This window comes from Hypomesus transpacificus, chromosome 4 (assembly GCF_021917145.1).
Source record: "Hypomesus transpacificus isolate Combined female chromosome 4, fHypTra1, whole genome shotgun sequence".
Classification (NCBI taxonomy): Eukaryota; Metazoa; Chordata; class Actinopteri; order Osmeriformes; family Osmeridae; genus Hypomesus; species Hypomesus transpacificus.
Genome location: NC_061063.1, coordinates 5,946,083 through 5,965,636, shown reverse-complemented (window position 1 = coordinate 5,965,636; position 19,554 = coordinate 5,946,083). Strand labels below are relative to the sequence as shown.

Genomic DNA, 19,554 nt, shown 5'->3' with positions numbered 1-19,554 from the left:
CGAACTAGTGTGAGGCATCCCAGCTAACACAGTTACGTTGCCCTTACGTTGCTGCTGTGTGCAGCTGGGAAAACTTGACAGTGGTTTCATGATTATTCCTGGAGACCAGGTCTAGATTTATATGGATCATCATCACCACCACCATTCTCATTGTCACCTAGAATTAAATAGCTGTGCACCTTTACTGTGTTGTGAAAGGTTTTGAATAATCCACAACTACTATATATATATATATATATATATATATATATATATATATATATATATATATATATATATATATATATATATATATATATATATATATATGTTGCATGTCTTTACACAGTAATGGTGGGGTCCAAAGCATCAATATATTTAAATGCTGTTTAATCTCTTTAAAATCCTCTCAGCTGTTTCTCTCCCCCCTCCCCCCTCCCCCCCCCCCCCCTTCACCACACACTCTTCTCACTCACCCTGTTCAGTCCTAGACTTTGGAATTCACTGTTGCCATGGCAATGGAATAGAACACGCTCTCTCGCTCTCTCTCTCCTCCCGTTCTCTATTGCTTTATATGTCTCTCTCTTTCTCTCTGTTGCTCCATCTCTCTTTCATTCTCTCCCTCTCTGGGAAATGTAGAACCAGCATTCTGATTTCTTTTCTTTGGACCTGTCATGAAGAATCTGTTGGACTGAATAGTTGATTAATATTGTTTTGGTTGTCAGGTTTTTAAGGTAAGATCCTACATTACCACCTGACTCTGTCTCTGTCTTCCTTCCCCTTCATCCTCTCTCTCTCTCTCTCTCTCTCTCTCTCTCTCTCTCTCTCTCTCTCTCTCTCTCTCTCTCTCTCTCTCTCTCTCTCTCTTACCCTCCCTCTTACCCTGCAGGACAGCTATGGTTATCCTCTGAGAAGGACGACAGCTAGCGGCACCTCACTCACCCAGGGACCTGGCAGAGAGACCGAGGGTGAAGAGAGAGAGAGAAGGCATACGAATTAAGGGTGAAGAGAAGTGAGGAAGGAAAGAGAGATATAGGGAGAGAGAGAGAGAGAGACATAGGGAGAGAGCCAGTCGATGGATGCAGTTTGGAGAGAGGGGACCCCACCACTTTCTCCACTGACGAGGAACAGCTAGCTACAGACGAAAGGCATGGAGGCGAAAGGCAGACACATGCCCCCAGGTAATGAACACCACACACGCACGCATACACACACTCACAAACACATGCACAAGCATGAAATGCACACACACACACACAATAATACAACAAAAAGTAACTAACCATACAAACACACTTAAACATAGGCATGCTTAAACGGATGTGCCTCTGAGCCTTGAAAATAATGGTTGTCGATTCCTGTTGTGGTAGCTAAGCTTTTGATCCCACACTGTACTTTGGACTCTGGTGCTGTACATGTTCATGGTTGTAAACACTAAGGACATCTTCTACAGTAGGAGTCCTTCCCTATGTGGGGTGTGACTTCTCTCCAGGTTGTTCTAGAGACCCAGGTCAAGACTGGGTCAGCATAGCAACGCCTCAGGAACAGAGCATCCTGGTACTGCTGTTGCCTTGGAAACAACCAGTAGACCTAGCAGTTTTCATTCACTCCGGATGCCAGCTTTTCATGTTTTCCAAACTCCAGCATCCGGCCTCTGTCATGCAGTGGCAGCTCCCTAAACCCCCCCCCCCCCCACCCCCTCACTTGTTTGGTACTTCCTCCTCCTCTCGCCTCCTCCCCTCCCCCCAGCCATGGTGTGGTGCGAGCGGGGGATCCAGGTTCTGCTCACCACCATGGGGGCCTTCGCAGCCTTCGCCCTGATGACCGTGGCCATCGGCACCGACTACTGGCTCTATGCCCGGGCTTTCATCTGCAACAGCACGGCCAACTCGTCTCAGGAAGACCCCAACAACAAGGACAAGAAAGACCCCGGCGCGCTCACCCACTCTGGCCTCTGGAGGATCTGCTGCCTGGAAGGTTCGTGAGAACAGACACCGGCGATGGTGGAGTGTGTGCGAGTGTGTATCTTTGTGTGTGCGAGTGCGAGTACCTACATGTCTACATGCGTGCGTCATCCCGCGTGAGTATTCGGACGACGCTTGATGAGCTACTTGAGCATGAACGCCTCAGACGCACAAACACAATCACACACGGAGACACATCAGAGAGGACAGCGCTGCTTGCCGCAGCTGCCGAGCCATGACACTGTTTCTGTGTGCCAGGTTGCGTTCAGTAGGACACCTTGGGTAATGTCAGGGAGGACAGAGAGGAGAGAGATGAGTCAGTCCGCATTGCTTTTACATTTGCCCACCTGAAAAAGAGGCAGACAGCTTCAACAAGGGACACCACACACACATACATGCACGCACGCACACACACACACAGACACACACACACACACACACAGACGTACCGCCATTTTATATAATGCAGTGTTTTAGACAGGTGCTGGCTCAGCAAGCTAACCCATGATTATGGTGTGCCACAGAACATGATTGTTGCTGTGTTGATGCTGCTGTTGTCTCCCAGAGACAGAAAATGGCTTTTTCCTCAACGGCAGGTTTTACTGTAATGACATGGTGGCAGTATGCTAGAACTGTTCAAACCAACTTCATTGAATTGGGCTCTCTGTCTCTGTGATACCCCCCCCCCCCCCCAACAAACTAAATCGTGGCACTCGTTCTCCATCCTCCCATCCACCCTTCTCTCTGTCTCCCCCCCTCTTCTGTCTCCATCCTTCTGTCCCTCCTTTTCTCTCTATCTCTCTCTCTCTCTCTCTCTCTCTCTCACTCAGGGCTGAAAAGCGGAGTGTGCTCTCAGATCAATCACTTCCCTGATGATGCAGACTACGACCAGGATGCTGCTGAGTACCTGCTGCGTGAGTGAAGGAAAGAGGGACGGAGGGAGAGCGGGGTGGAAGGGAGGATGGGAGAGAGGGATGGAGGGTGAGAAGGATTGAGAGAGGGGGGAGAGAGATTATGAGAGAGAGGGATGGAGAGGGATGGAAGGAGAGAGGGATGGAGGTAGAGGGGAACAGAGGGAGATATAAAAGAGAAAGATGAGCAGAAGTACCCTGCTGGTAAAATAAATGTTACGTAAAACAAAAATAAAAAATCACTGAGTTTAGGGCAGACTAGGAGAGGAATGATAATGAGATGGAGGGACAGAGACACAGAAAAGAGGGGGATGGAGAGATGGAGGGATGAGGGGAGGTGGGCGATTGTCAACACCACTGATTTTGGATTGAAGTGCGAAGGCTGAAGAGGAACATTGAAGGGCCAGGTGCATGCTGGGTGAGGAGTCTGGGGGCGGCCGCACCGTGCTCCTTTCAACAGAGCTGTGGAAACAAACCCTCAGAAAAAAAACATGACTGCATCTTGGCATGGGGCTTGAAAATGTCTTAGACACCATTTTGACAGAGAGAGAGGAACCAGTTGTACTTGCGATGGTTTGTGATCAAGCGCCTCTTGTCATGTCTTGCCCATGAGAGGGCCGGAATAATTTATGAGAGCTAAGAGTTGACAATGCATTTATGCAATGTGCTATGTGTCATCCACTTCAGACTTGTTCAGATGTAATTTTCCTACTGATTATTTCTGCTTCAGGCCATGTATACCACATCCTGGCCATGTAAGACAATCCCTTTGATACAGTGTCTGTCTGTTTACTCAGTATGAGATTTCATGTATCATGATTACATTTGAAATTGTACAGGATATATTCATATAGACAAGGTCATAGGTAGATATGTATCAAGGGTGGCCATAGATAACTGCTATATAAAATGCCACAGTTTTCTAAATGGGACGACTGTGCTTGTAGCCAGTCTAACGAGGGTCACTTTTACATACAGTATTTCAGGAATCTCTTGAATCTTAGTTGACATTTCAAGGAAAGAACTGCAGAGCATCTTGAGACGTTTTATAGAGTATCAAAGCAAGGTCCCTTTCATAGAAGAGTCAAAGAGATCACTTAACATGTCTACCTGCAACTCAGTTGTATTTAACTTCTTCTTTTTCTGTTCAGGCGTAGTTCGGGCCTCTAGCATCTTCCCCATCCTGAGTGCCATCCTGCTCTTGCTGGGCGGGGTGTGTGTTGCTTCCAGCAGCTTCTATAAAAGCAAGAGGAACATCATTTTGGGCGGGGGAATCCTGTTCGTGGCAGCAGGTACTAGTCTGGTCTCCTTCCGGACAGTGTGCTTTTTTCATCCTCTTATACTTGTTCCGCTTTTATATGTAAGCTACAGCCAAAGCTCTACCTCCCCTCAAGCTCTTGAACTCCTTATTCCTTTATTCGTCATCCTTTGATAGAATCACCATCTCACCCACTGTTGTCTCTTTACCTCTGCCTTTTTAATTACCTTCCCCTCCCTCCCGGCCCCCTCCAGGTCTAAGTAACATCATCGGTGTGATTGTGTACATCTCGGCCGCACTAAGCGACATCTCCCCTAAGAAGGACGAGGATAAGAAGTGGCACTACTCTTACGGCTGGTCTTTCTACTTTGGCGGCTTGTCCTTCATCCTGGCTGAGATGGTGGGCGTTCTCGCCGTGAACATCTATATTGAGAAGAACAAGGAGCTGCGCTGTCGCTCTCGTACCGACCTCTTCAAGACCACCACTCACGCCATGCTCCGCCTCCCCAGCTACCGTTTCCGCCGGCGTTCTGGCTCTAGTTCACACTCCACCGACCCGCCCCGCTCGTGCGACGCCTCGCCCGTAGGGGGCGCCAAGAGCTTCACCCTGCCGCCCTCTGCCCCGCCGTTCTCCGTGGCCACCCTGCCCAACCCCCACCACACCAGCGGCGGAGGAGGGGGGGATATCTCCATGTACACGCTGACCAGGGACTCCAAGCTGGGGAGTCTGGGAGGAGGAGGTCCCCCTCTGTACGGGACGGTGGATCGGGCCACGCTCTACCAGTTGCACAACTACTTCCCAAAAGATGGTGGCGCGGACAGTGGAGGAGGAGTGATTATGAGCGGCACCCTGCCGTCCCTCTCCAAGTCCAACCTTGCTGCCTCGGCCCAGAATGCACCTGTGTCTGCCGCGCCGCTGAATACCTCAACCTCCTCAGGCCCCGCCCCCTCTCAGCCGCCCACCGCCACCATGGAGCGTGACAGAGGCATGGCCACGCTCGATAGGTTGACGGCCAAGCGTGACAGAGATAGCAACTCTGACACGTTGAACAGGAGAACCACGCCAGTGTGAACCTCGGATAGAGAGAGTGTGGAGGGGGAAGAGGAGGAGGAGAAAGGCCGACATGGTGGCATGCTGAGCTAAAGCTAACACTTAACAGCTAATCGCATTGTGCTTCGTACTGCTGCCATAACGATTTAATACGGTGATACAAGCAGTCATAACAACTAGTGTATGCTCATGACAACTGCCTTAACCTGGTCATGACCCGCACTATGGCTTTCAGTGCCTAGTTACTTAGTTACCTATTTAACCAATTAGCTAGTTAGCTAGTAGCCATAGCTATCTCCTACACAGTTAAATGCCATATTAGTGATGTACAGTATCTGCCTATGTAATGCTTTTGTTGTTATGACTGCTTCTGACATCCATCTTGCTGAAGGCTGTACGATTAGTTCTGTAAAGTGTTACCAAAAAGGGCTGTAGAGTAGGTAAAGTGGTCTTGGAGGGAATGAGGGAATGAGGGGATGAGGGGATGAGGGGATGAGGGGAGGAGGGGATGAGGGGATGGGGGGGAAGGTGGAAGTAGTGTGAAGTGCAAGCCTCTCTCTCTCGATCCATCTCTATTTTACTCTATTTATCCTATTCTACAGACTAGAATAATAAATGTATAATTAACAATATTATTGAGTATTAGATTATTTTTCAAACAAACATAATGTCTGTGATGGTGATCTTTGGGTTGTCTTTCATTCCGAGTGCTTGATCATCGGTTACACAAGATTGTAACTTTCTCTTGACTATTACCAACGTTGCTGTTGTTTTTAACTTATTGTAGTAAACGTTATTGCAGGGTAAAATTTGTACATTTTAGAAATATGATTTTTTGTATTTTTCTATTCCTTTGAAGTTGAGGATTTCAATTGTTTTTGTTCACTCCAAATCTAATGGTATCATGTCAAAAGCATGTGCACCAATGTGAGTGTGATGTTGAATATACATATTATTAATATTATTACATACTGTTATCACCCATTTACTTTTTGTTGGCTATTGATTTGATTGATATAACCAACGTAGCCTACTCAGTGTTTTCTATGGTTTCTGACCACTAGTGTATTAGACGATAGAATTTATATAAATCCATTTATTTTCGTGATGGTATAAGTAGGTATCCTTAATGTCATTGTTTCCGGTTCGTACTGCGTACCGTTAGTGTGGGCAGGGAGGGCTGAGTGAGCCTGTCAACCTCTGAGAGCAGACGGATCCTGACACTCACCCCATGTCTCCACGCTGTTTCTCACGGGAGACGACCACATTTACAATGGGGAAGCAATACAATATTCTGAACCTCACTGAGAGAAGAACAATAAATATAAGAAATAAAGATGATTATATATGAAAATACTTTGTTTTGACTGTGTCATTAAACACTTGCACAGGGCATACAGAATTGTGACAGAGTACATTTGGGTGGGTGGGTAATCTCAAACTTTATTTGTAGTAGCAACCCGATTACAGTTGACATAACTGGGACAAGCCAACATCGGCTTTTAACCCCCTGCCAAGTGATTATGTAATTAAAAATAGCTATTTCCAATTTCAAAGCTATTTCCATTCTCCTGATGGTCTCGAGTGATGGGCCAGTAGCAGTGTATTGTGGGACACTTGAACTAAGGTTGCTACAGAATATAGAGCAGAGAATATAGAAACATTTTCAGGTGTTGCTTGGAATCCTAAATGTTCTAAACAGAACCTTATAGACGTCAAACAGATTCTAATTGCTTTCTGTCTTTTTCTTTCCCTCCTAAAAAATCTTTTGAGTGAACAGTAGGTCAGAGTTCACAGTCGTTCGTCTTGGGATGTTAAGCTCAGGAGGAACCTGCACTAGCAGACAAGGAAGGGAACAGAACCCTACAGGGTTCCTTGACACCACAAGTTCCAGAACACCATATAGATCCAGTAATTAAGACAATAACATCTTAATAAGCCCAAATCTCCCCTCCACTGGGAGAATGTGCAGAGGACAGGGCCACTCTGAACCCAGGGGAAATGTGGAAGCCTCTCATCTCATTAAAGCTCGTCTGCAGGAAGAGGTCTGAGGCGAAGGTCGAGCCAACCTGGATTTAGCGTGATGTGTGATTGAGTTTGGAGTTTTAATTAGCTAGCTCTCTGTGGAGGGGTCTAGGTGCTGCAGAGTCTCCCTGTCCCGATAAACACCCCAGAAGGGAGGTAGTTCAGATGGCTTGGGAATGGGGGAACCGGACAGGAAGAGACTGTGACATGAGGGGATGGGGACAGCTGCTGACCCAGGGTGCCATGACAACAAGGTGAGTTATGAGGTGGTAGGGTCAGGCCTCTTGTATTTTGGTAATGTCAGAAGGGGCCCTTTCCTCCTATTACGTCTGATCTACGCCGAGCCACACACACATACAGACACGTATCTTAGATGCTCTAACAGCCATTTTCTCATACACACACACACACACACGTTTGAGATGCCCATTCACATACACACTTGAACACACAAAACTGAGCGTGTCCATTTCAAAACGATTAGACAGCTAAATATACAGAGTGGGCTGGGTGTCCAGTATCTGGCGACAGAGCTTCGTGTTTCGTCTGCATCCAAACTGGACGGGTGTGTGTGTGTGTGTGTGTGTGTGTGTGGGGGGGGCTATGTGTATATGTATGGGTGGGTACAGAATGAGGACAGGGGTTGACACACCAGAGGTTTCCACCCAGGGGGCCTGGCTTTCAGCCCAGTCAACCACCAGATCGAGCTGGAGTGACACAATATGTACTCATAGTACGTGGTGCGGGTGTGTGCGTGTGTAAAGGTGTGTGTGTGGGGATGTATATAGATTTATAGAGATATTTAATACAGGACTGAGTGACTCCAGCTGGACAGAATGTCAGAGAGTCAGGCAACTCACTTTAATGGCTCTCCAAAATATGGACTCCTGGTCAAGACAATAAAACATAGTCAGAGCTCAAATCTTTCCCTGTCAAGATTGACATTATTACCATAGGTTGTACATGTGTGAGTCTATCTGTGATCATGTGCATTATATTATATTGTATGTGTTTGGGAAACCAGCTTGAATCCAGGTTTGTGTTGCTTATTCCTTTCAGATAGATTTGTCATGGCCTAAATATAGAGGAGAATGTTGCCAACATGTGGGAGAGAGAGAGAGAGAGAGAGAGAGAGAGAGAGAGAGAGAGAGAGAGAGAGAGAGGGGAAAAGAGAGGGAGGGGGAGTGCACCATAAAGGGAGAGATTGGATGGAGGTCAAGAAGGTGAAACAGATTATGTGTTTCTTCACATTGTGGGAGAGATGGAGGATGATAAAAGACAAGATAAGGAGAAAGGTGCAGGAGAGGAATATCTTATATTCACATTTCATAATAAAATATCACGTCAATAATAATGATAAGTTACCCTTTAAAAATTGAAAGAGCACAACAGTTTGCATTTATACAGGTGCACACTGAAAATATCAGTTCCACAATGAGGTTTAGATTTCTTTCAAAAGGTACACTGCTTTATTGTGTCCCATTTCATTGGTGGAATCTCCTGAACGTGTACATTAGGTCACTTATGGTATCTGGGTTGTAGTTAAACACAAAAATTATATTTACAAGACCATGAATTGTCAGTGTTATAAACTTCATTTCATAAGACTGATAGATTGATCACAACAATAGTAAATAAGCACAAATAAATAAAAAGTTCAGCAACTATTTTGCATACATTTTGAATTTCATGCTTGGGAAGCTGACAGAACTAAAGTCTTCACATGTGATGTTAGAAGGAACATTAGCGCTAGTAGCCAACACTCTAGAGTCAGCATCTGCACTCAGTTAGCATCAGTCTGTCTGCTCAGCTAGCCGTATCAGTGTCCCTACCAAACCTGGGTGCCAATACTAGCTGAACCTTACCCTTCGTTTGAGCTTGAGTCTGCCTGGAGTGTCAGGTGTGTGTGTGTGTAGGGTGGGGGGGGGGGGGGGGGGGGGGGGGGGGGGGGGGGGGGGGGGGGGGGTAAATAGTTAGACAGATATTGGTTTTATTTTGCCAGAAAACAGAAATTTGGCTGAGAGGTAGCATTTTTTTCCACTTCTACAATTTCTACTATACTAAATACCATCCTTGGAACCACTTTTAATAGATTTTGCCTAGGAAGGTAATTGAAGTTCATCCAAATAGTGTGTTGCGCTAGCTATTTTAACCCAAGTCTGGTCCATACGCATGAACTGACGCAGTACAAAAACCCATCCCTAAAAAACAAACAACATTCAGGACAAGTTAGTAATCCTATGTGTACTGTGTAACAGCAGAAAAAAAGATGTGTAATTGCAATAGGGGGGGGGGGGGGGGAGTTAGACAGAAATTGGTTTTATTGTGGCAGATGTCAGACATCTGGCACAAAGGTAACATTTTTAATTGAGGGTGCCTCTTCTACAGAAGTTCTAACTTAGATTTGACAAATTCCTACAGCAATCATCCATGACCCTAAACTAAGTCAGTTGCATGCCATCAGAATAGGTCAGTTGATAGTGCGTACTATACTAAATACTATCCTTGGAACCACTTTTAATAGATTTTTCCTAGGAAGGTAATTGAAGTTCATCCAAATAATGTGTTGCACTAGCTATTTTAACCCATGTCTGGTCCCGACGCATGAACTGACGCAGTACAAAACCCATCCTTAATTAACAAAATTCAGGACAAGTTAGTAATCCTGTGTATACTGTGTCACAGAATAAAAAAATATGTTATTCAATTGCAATACTTCCTCACGGCCACTAGCTGTTGCTGTCCTGGTGAGGCAGACATCTCTGCCAGGGGCTGTAGGGCAGGGCCAGGAGCAGAAAGAGGGCTCCTCCCAGGATGAGGATGGCTCCAGCACAGCCCATAGAAGACACTGACCAGGACAGCTCGTGGTGCAGGGGCACAGTATGGTCGCTGGCCAGGAAAGAAAGAACGGACTGATGGAAGACTATGAGAGACAGGAACACCAGGATGCCTGAGAGGAAGAGACAGGATATGGGATCAAGGGGAAAGAGGAAAGATGGTGAGAGAAAGGGATCAAAAAGAAGGGAAGTGCTGATAGAAGATGAATTAATTGAATACCAGTGTGACTGGAAGGAGGGAAGGCTAGGGGGGGAGGGGAAGGGAGAGAGGGAGAGTGGGGAGAGGGGGTGGAAAGGAGGGGAGGGTTCATGAGGTTCAGCAAGATAAAGAACTAAAGAAGGACAGAAGGGTAAAACACTAGGAACAGGGTGAGGACATGCGGGTGTGAGAAGTGGAGGTCTTTATGGGGAGGTACTGTGTGATTGGAGTGTCAGGGATGACCATGTGACCTTTCCTGTTGGTAGGGCCCATCCCTTGCAGTCCAGGAGCACATATAACTGTAAGTCCCCCCCAAGAGTCTGTGGCAGTCCTGGAGGCAAGCCAGAAGTGTCTAATGATCCTAGTTTCCTTCACCTCGACTGTTATGTGTCCCAGTAAGGTGACTCCTCCATCCTGAGAGACTGCTGAATGAGTGAATGCGTGAATGAGTAAATGAGTGAATGAGTGTGTAAAGGGAATGGACAGGATGAGGAATGGTGGTCGGGTGGTTTGCATGATGTATTTATGTTTGCGCACACGTAGGTCACGCAGTCACTCATTGGTCCTCTTCAGCTCGCACTTTCTATCTCACTCTCTCTCATTCTCTTATTTTGCTGTATGTCTCTCTGTCTCACCACACGCTTGCACACACACAAAACACACACAGTTATTTGCTGACCTTTGACCTCTGGACTGTTTTGGTGACATGAATACTTCAACCCAAACAAGCTGTCACTAACCTGACAGGACAAAGCAGAAGGAAGCGGGTTTCAGGAAGAACTGGACCCCCTTGCTGAGAGCCATGGTAACGCAGACTGACCCCATGACCATGAGGAAGAGGCTGAACATGGACAACATGGCTGCCGCAATGTTCAGATCTGGAGAGGAGAGACTACTGTCAGTGACAAGAACACATGGAACAGAAATAAGGAGATAAAGAGAATGTTGTGTCTGTGTACCAGCTTGTCTTCTTGCTTGCATGCGTGTGTGTGTGTTGTGTGTGTGAATGTGTGTGTGTGTGTGAGTGTGTGTGAGTGTGTGTTGGACAATGAAAGTGAAAGGCCAAAGGACAGTGTGACTCACTTTTCACCATTGTCTTCTGAAAAAGCATCTTACTCTCTCCAGTAGTAAAGAACTTGAAGTAGCTGCAGTTTGACTCTTCATACGACAGGAGTGAGAAAAGAGGAAGATAGAGAGGAAAAAGAAAAACAGAAATATTAGAGAGACAAAGCGATGCAACGAGAAATATGAATGGAATAAAACAAGACATTGATTGAGTCTGATGTCAGAGCTGTGATCACATTCGCTTGCAGGAAAGAACTCTTTGAAATACAGCGACTGCACACTTTAATTACCCTGCATCAAACACGATCAGTCATGCACGTCAATGACAATCCCAAGGTCAATATAAGGTCCTTCCCTGCCTATTAGGTCTGAGTAATCATGTGATCCACTCAGACATATATACAAGATAGAGACATGTGACACTCCTCTCCACTGCCTGTCTGCCCTCTCCAAGCTGAGGAGAGGTAACGGACCTTTGTACACAGCAGCACTACATGACTAGTATGCCAACATGGCTGTCTGTGAATATGTTTGGACCAACAAGCAAAGTGAAATTAAGGTGTGAAAGCTACAATCCATCTATAGGTGTTGCATAGTGTTTAGACTGGAGAACCAGAACCCCCACCCCCCACCCCAACCCCCCCTGGCCCAGGCACAGCCCACCTCCAGGCAGGTCAGCTGGACCGCAGCTCTCCCTCTCTGGGTCTATGTCGGCCACCCACAGGGTCCTGGAGCAGCACTTCCACAGTCCAAAATGGGCCGTCAAACATGTCTGGTTGCCATAGAAACTCTTCGACGGCGATAGTTCCACCCAGAACTCTGTGCCCACACCCAGCACACTCAAAATCACACCCACGATCGCCAGGAAGAACGCCAGCTTGATCTTCCCCTCCTGGTTTTCGCTCATCCCGCCTGTGCCTGATGATGCTGTTGCTCTGGCCCGGCGCTTAGCCCCAACTCCTTTGCGCCCACCCCCAAAACCGGACATTCCAGCCACCCCTCCAGCAGTCCCGCTCCCAGCTGAGCCCGCTGGCCTTCCATCCTCATCTTGAATGAAGAAGGTGGACCACATGAAGGACTTGTTGGGACAGATACACCTGTGTGTTTGTGTGTGTTAAGTTGATGATTTTGTACTGTATAATGTATAGTAAATAATATTCAAAAAATTAAGTACAGTATTCTGGACTGGACTATTACATATACTGTCTTAGTATGTGCATGTGAGCATGGACACAGGAGAGAAGAGAGATACAAGGGGATGTAAGACAGATAAAAGAATGTCAGGCACAGGCAAGGCAGATGTTGATAGGGACAGGGGAAAGGAGAGATTGATGCTGCAGGGGGAAAGGGAGATAAAGAGGATAGGAAGAGAGTGGGAGGAGTGGAAGAACAGAGGGTATGGGACTAAGAAGGAAGTGGGGGGGTAGAAGATGACTCAGTTCATGAAGAAAACTGAAGAAATAGACAATCTATGCCTGGGATTAGCATGCACAAATTGAAAATAGAAGGGGGGGAAAACGATTAGCTGTCAATTACAAACAGCAGGTGGTTTGGAAAAAACGAATACAAGTCGAAAACATTTGTCATTTCTTTTACATTTACATATTTTGTAAAAATATCAAATAAAACTATTCAAGGGAAGCAGGAGAGAGGATGTGTAGAGTGATGTGGCAATTCTGGGAGAAAAGGGAAGAAGAGGGAAGAGAGAGAGAAAAACTAATTACAGTGGTGATCAGGGAGATCAGAGGAACGGTCATTCATAAATAGTCCGAAATCTATTGTTATTATTGAAGAACTGTGAGTGAACAGCTGACAGTCAGCTGAACACTTTTCCTATCCTTAAGAAGCTCTTTGAAGATAAAGATGCACAGCTCACACATCCACACAGACTGGCTGCTAGATTTAATATCTGTTTAAATTCACACTATGACAATAGTAGCGTTTTGGAAATTGATAGGCATGATTAGACAAAACACACTTCACGGATGAAGCAACCATCCAATATCGAGCATGTAAGTATAGGCCAAGATGTACAGCAAAACAAGACTAACATTTATTTTTACAGTTTGAATGTTTTACTGTTAACCCCAAAGTGATTGTTCAGAGTAAAAAAGAGTGCACAGGATGGTAGATTTACCGTGTCCTTGTTATTTATAAAAAATCTCAAGTGACAAAAGAAGCTCTGGCGCATGCAGATTGAAATGACAGTGGTTGCAACCTGCAATCAGTCCTGAGAAATCACACACACAAACCGTCTCAGTATTTTTCTCTCCAACCCCAGGGACATCAAACACAGCTACTTCGCTCCAAAATGTTGACAAATATATTTACAGCCACGGTTTACAAGCAGGAAGATAATAAGAAGCTATAGGCTTCAGCAAGAAATACAAATATCCCAACAGTGACTTTCGCTGCCACAATAAAAAGATAAGAACAATCTATTTATTTTTCCAGATTGTAAATCATGCCAAATGTGGACACAAAGCTGGTTTCTGCCAGTGGTGGTGCCTTACTTAACTCATCATGGCCACGGCACAAATCACAACAATGATATTAACAAGTTGCTGACCTGTTTTGTGTGTGTGTGGCTCAGTTCGGAGTGAAAGAGGGTGAGGCGAAGGGAGGGAGAGAGAGGTCGAGTGAAAGAGGGTGGGGTGGGTGCAGAGGAAGAGAGGAGGGGAGAGAAGGGGAGGGGAAAGGGGAGGGGGCCAAAATGCTCTGCTCTTTCTGTTTGTCACATAGTGATCAAGTGTGAGAGAATGAGTGAGAGTGAGAGTCAGTGAGTGAGTGAGTGAGTGAGTGAGTGAGTGAGTGAGTGAGTGAGTGAGTGAGTGAGTGAATGAGTGAGTGATTGAGCATATGTTTGTGATAAATGGGTTTGTATGTTTATGTGGCTGTGTGAAAATGTATTCAGAAATGTGAATATGTGTGTTTGTGTGTATGTGTTGGGGCTAGGGGGTGGGGGGTCTGTGTGTGTCCCGTCTGGCTATTTTTGACCACCACCTGTTAATGACATTAAAAAAGCCCCCTGAGGGCCAGAGTCTTGCTGTGCAGTGCACCCTGGGAAGCGGTTGGGGGTGAATTCTTGTGGTATCCTGGGATGTCCTGTAGATTGAGGCAGGTTGTGGTTCAGCACCTTCTGAAGGGGACTGGGTGTCGACACTGGCACAGATTTAAGTCAGGGTCAGACCATGCCATCTCCAAAAGCAAGTTGAATCCCCTGCTGACACATGCAATGCCATAGTTTATCCGGCGCTGATTTGGCTGTCCGTTAGATATTGCAAACACCTAGGTCTTTGTTTACTATGTGTGCAGAGAAGCTAAGAGACTAGGCTGTTACATAATACCCTCGAGCTAGCTTTAAATTCCCTAATCTGGCTAGGCAACACTAACACTCCGTTATTTAAAGCCACCATAAGACGCTGTTATGCAAAATGTAAGTTATGTCCACCCCTGACATGCATAGAGGCCTCTTCCTGGGACATACAGAGATCACTCAAAACAAAACAAAAAACATGCCACACTGGTTCATGTATGAGACCAAAAAGCGTTGAAATCACTGAGCTGCGTGCCATCTTTCCGGTCAGCATGTTTTTACAAAAAGCCAAAGGTTGAGGCCCCCCACCCCTTCAAGCCCCCCCCCCTCCTTCTTTCAGTAAAAGGACGAGTGTAACCAGGGGCAGACATGGAGTCCAGATAGTATGTCTCACACTTACACAGAAAGTACATAGCGGGCTGGTGCTGCCTCATGAGCACATCTATCAGATGATGTCATAGAGAGACCTGCCTTCCATACAGCACTACGATTGGTTGACTGACAGAAACAAATCTTTATGAGGATTGTTATCCTACATAACCTCAAATGAAACATGATTCACATCGTAGATCATGAAGTTAGTGAAAGAAATCCACACAGTGCTATTAAAACGATCTTTGGTCAGTATACCTGATAGGGTTGTTGCGTCTGACTGGGACCACTCTGGCTCTCTGTACACTATTTCCTTCGTCTGTGTGAGAATACTGCAGTCAGATGTGCCTGGCATTGTGATAAGAGAGGGAGGAAGAGAGGGGCGCCATAGAGAGAGAGAGAGAGAGAGTGAGAGAGCGAGAGAGAGGGGGGGAACGGGAGATGTGAGAGTTAATTAGAAAAGGGTTGGAAGAAGGTGCTGTGGTGGAGGTGAAGGAAAAAAAAGACGGCAAGAAAAGAGGGGAGGAAAAAGAACATGATGAGAACAAGAAAAGATGACGAGGAGAAGGCGGAGGAAGCGTGTGTTCACAAGAAGGCCTTCAGCAGCAGAACATTAAGCTGGTGAAGTGCAATGAGGACAGCTCTCCATCAGATGGCGCTGCTTGAGAACTGCCCAGGGCAGAGAGAAGAAGTGGGCTCTGAAACTAAAGCTACTGTATGGTATTAGCTTCTGACTAATGCTACTGATAATGCTGTGCTTCCTCTGATCAAATGAAAGCTCTGGCTGACGCAAAAAGAGATAAGGGGATTGTCACACCTGTTAGAGTGTGTGTGTGTGTGTGTGTGTGTGTGTGTGTGTGTGCGTGTGCGTGTGTGTGTGAATGTTTTGCATGTGAGTGTCCCTGCAAAGAAAAAGCATTACTCATCAGCCTAGTTTTCTTTTTCTGTCTCTGTGTCATACTTAGTCAGTTATCTCACACACACACATTCTCTCCCTTGCATCCAATTAAAATGTTAAAAAACACTTTCTCTTTCTTTCGCTCTCTTTCTCTTTCTCACTCTCTGTTTGTCTCTCTCACTCTCTCACTCCACTTGTGAAAGTCCATGACAGGGAAGACACTTGAGACACAAAATGGAGACTGACAGTGACAAAGTATTTTAATTAGTTCTGGGATTAAACAATGAGCCATACAAGTGATGTACTGTCCCTTCCAACTACCAGGCAGTAATGGGATTTTGTAGCACAAAACGAACGCACACCAGCAAACGGACATGGAGGCACGCCAGCTCACTGGATCCTTCTTGGGCCTGACTGTGGATGAGTCAGGCTGAATCTACAGGACATGCCCTGGCGCAGGTGTGAAAGTCCCTCTGAAAAGAGATTGGCTGGCATAAAAGATGATAGGATGCAACAGCCAAGAGCTAGGCCTTTCATTCGCCTGTGGCTAAATGTATTCAAATATATTCATTGTGTCGTTTTGCATAATGAGGAGGGCTGCATGTTCCTGGCCACAACTCATTTCCTGACACATAATTACACTGGAGAGGACTTGGTATGGATGCTGCAATGTATCATACAACATTCGATAACTGTCAATAAACATGAATTACCCCCCCCCCCCTAAAATACATATTTTTAATCTTCTAAAATTGCCTATAGTGCCTACATTACACATCTAACAGATATGCCAACTTGCCTATATATACAGTGAAGGACATCACCAGAAACATCCACATTTGTTATTCAGAGTGCTGTGTCTAAGTGTTGCGTGGGTGGCAGAGATAAGCGCCCGCAGCAGAGAGAGCAGCCACTGGAAATCACCTCTCTCCAAGCCTCCCACTGTGACTCCCCGAGCTGCCAGCACTGCTGGGGATGGGAAGGGAGGGGGTGGGGTCCAGGGAGGTGGTGCTGGTGCTGGTGGTGGTGGTGGAGAGGTCAACGTGGGAACAAGACAGAGCTGTCTCATTTGGTTCTAGGCAGTCATTTTGAGCCGGGCATTGAGATATATCCTCAGACGTTTCAGACATTTTACAGTTCAGACAAAGTCAATAAAAGAGGTGCAAGCCAGGGACAATGCAAAGCCCTAAACCATGTCTAGAGCCAAGGAACGTATATAGAAACCTTATATAGACATGGCATTGGACCCGAATAACTTTAGGATGTCATAACAGGGATAATTTAGGTCAGCCTTAATGAATGGTCCAAAGTTAGCCCTGTGGCACCGGGTTTAGAGCGGGTCAGGTAGGGCTGTTAAACACTGGCACCTAGAAAAGGCCAGACGAGGTCTTCATTACACTTCACTTTCTGTCAGTTCAAAGTGTTTGTGATAATTTTAGAATGTCCTGTCATGATAGAAGACAAACACAAAACTCAAAGAAACAAAAGAAAAGTTCCAATGATGTGGGAGAAATGGTTGAAAAAAATTAGGGGGAGTTTTTAGGAGGGGTGGAGGAACATGGGGAGAATAAGGTGAGAGAGAGATAGAGAGAGTGGGAGGGAAAGAAACAGAGTTGAGATTATCTTCCTGAGGTAAATCCTTTTCAATCTGATCCGTGTTTGCGATGGACTAACCATCTTGGGAAAGCTTGCAAGAAGGTAAGCAAACACATTCTCCCTTTAAATAATTATTACGCATTCAGTTCCTTTGTAACACTCAAACGTCTACTGTCCTGTGTTTGTAAATTTGAATTAGTTAAGTCTGTATATTTAGTTTAGTCAGTCCTGAGGAGATATTGAGGTTTGCATCATGAGAAACTTATGACAAAATATATGTACTTGAGTAAATTGTACAAGTACAGGTGTTTGAGTTCATACGCCTGAAAAGTAGTCTGACTTGTTACATTTAGAAATGTAAATTTATCATTCAATTGTATTTGTTTGCACTGAAAAAGCTTGGTGTTTAGGGATAAGCCTAACCCGTTTTCTGTGGCTGTGTTTACCATCTCTATCAGGTGTCACAGGGTTTAAACAGGGTTTTTATTTCACCTGTGGGATGATATCATCGCCGTGGGCCAACAGAGACCAACTAAACTGATAACTGAACAGAAACAAAGTCAGGTCCCAACCACAAGTGTTAGATGCTTATCCTAGCCTATTACTTATGAAATACTTATTTATCTACACATACTGTGTGTTTGGATCCTGGTGGATGGAGAGTGTGTGAGGGTACCTGTGATGGTCACATGGTTGTTGCTGTGGATATGCATCACACCACCCTGCTTTGTCTTCGGCTAAGCACTGGCATGTACTTAGGAGACCCTTCTTCCCCTGCAATACGGAATCCCTGCTGTCATTTAAAGGACAACTAACGGTCTCAATAGTGAGAGACAAGTGGGGCATTGTGCAGTATACACAGTTAAGAAGTCAATGAGATACTTTGAATGTCAAATCAGGGTGTTGCAGACAATGTTTTGCACATCATGGAAATGTATGTACTCGGCTGCAGTCGCAGATAGTTTCTCAGTGTGTTTGGTTGGTTGGAAATGCTCCGATTTGTTTATTGTAAAAATTAAACAAACGGGGTTGAGCTTTGCGTTTGTGTTCTGTCATCACAGTGTAAACTGACCTCTCATCTTCACTTCAGAATGCTTTTCCTGCCCCTGGGGCTAAAAGTAAACTTTTTTTAATCGCTCAGGTTGCATCCGTCGGTCATGACCCTTGCCTCACCTTTAGCCATGATGTCATCATGTCTTGGTACATTTCGTAGGAATGTGTGTGTGCATGCCTCCATGCATCATCCTTTAATTTTAATACTTCTGTTAATGTCATCGGAAGTCAGTTTCACTGGTGAACTTCAGTCACGTTCAGCAAACATACCACGTCATTGTTCCAGTCAACTTGCCAGCCTGGTCACATGAGGGAGGATAGAGGGCACGGGTTGAGAAGACTAAATATCCTTAAGCAGTGAGACATGGATACAGCCAGCTAAGACAGATAGAGACAGGCCTGTCCAGGGCTGGCTGGCTGGTTGGCTGGCTGGTTGGCTGGCTGGCAAAAGGATTGGCCAGGTGATTTCACAGATGGAGAGATGCTCCCCCCTCAGACACGTGGGAGGGGGATAGGGCGTTGACTTTGTGAAGTTAGCTGGTCAGTTCCCTCCAGTGAGTAATCCACAAATCCTATTAGTCTGCCAACCTTGGGAGGGAGAGAATTCTGTTAAAACGGGAGTTACCTTGGGACTGCTCACTTCTTTACCTCGGGACTATTGTTCTTTAGATCCTCATCGCCCTCATCACCCTACCATGGTGAAATGAACCCTTTCTTTATTGGCTCTATGTAACAAGGTCTATCCTCATACAGTGTGACAGTTTTACTTTAGACCCATCTGTTGTGTAATGGTAGCCTTCATACAGGAGAGTCACATTGTGAGAGACCCTGGTCATACGAGCTGTAATCCTGCACCAATTCACACACATCCTCCTCCTTCCCCTGCATGATTGTGTTATTATATTACAACAGACTGTGGAACTTGGAACTATAATTAAAGTCATCAATCTGTCTCTCAGATACCAGACTTCTTGACTCAATCATTTCAGTTGAGTTGCTTGTGATAAAGCTACTGTAGCTGACACCCCTC

General features: G+C 45.6%; 2 protein-coding genes across 2 annotated transcripts; one reads left to right on the top strand and one right to left on the bottom strand.

Annotated features, from left to right (window-relative positions):
* Positions 1 to 1,038: 1,038 nt before the first annotated feature.
* Positions 1,039 to 5,206, top strand: cacng8a (calcium channel, voltage-dependent, gamma subunit 8a). The gene is made up of 5 exons (XM_047019551.1): positions 1,039 to 1,160; positions 1,729 to 1,956; positions 2,774 to 2,857; positions 4,006 to 4,146; positions 4,367 to 5,206. Exons 1-5 carry the CDS (start codon positions 1,130 to 1,132, stop codon positions 5,182 to 5,184), a joined length of 1,302 nt encoding a protein of 433 aa, XP_046875507.1. The 5' UTR covers positions 1,039 to 1,129; the 3' UTR covers positions 5,185 to 5,206.
* Positions 5,207 to 9,114: 3,908 nt separating this feature from the next.
* On the bottom strand, positions 9,115 to 13,939 carry cacng6a (calcium channel, voltage-dependent, gamma subunit 6a). Its single transcript, XM_047019876.1, has 5 exons — positions 13,859 to 13,939; positions 11,953 to 12,965; positions 11,308 to 11,382; positions 10,965 to 11,102; positions 9,115 to 10,138 (listed from the first exon to the last, which is right to left on the bottom strand). The coding sequence occupies exons 2-5, from the start codon at positions 12,359 to 12,361 to the stop codon at positions 9,918 to 9,920; spliced, it is 843 nt and encodes a 280-aa protein (XP_046875832.1). The 5' UTR covers positions 12,362 to 12,965; positions 13,859 to 13,939; the 3' UTR covers positions 9,115 to 9,917.
* Between the last annotated feature and the right edge of the window lie 5,615 nt (positions 13,940 to 19,554).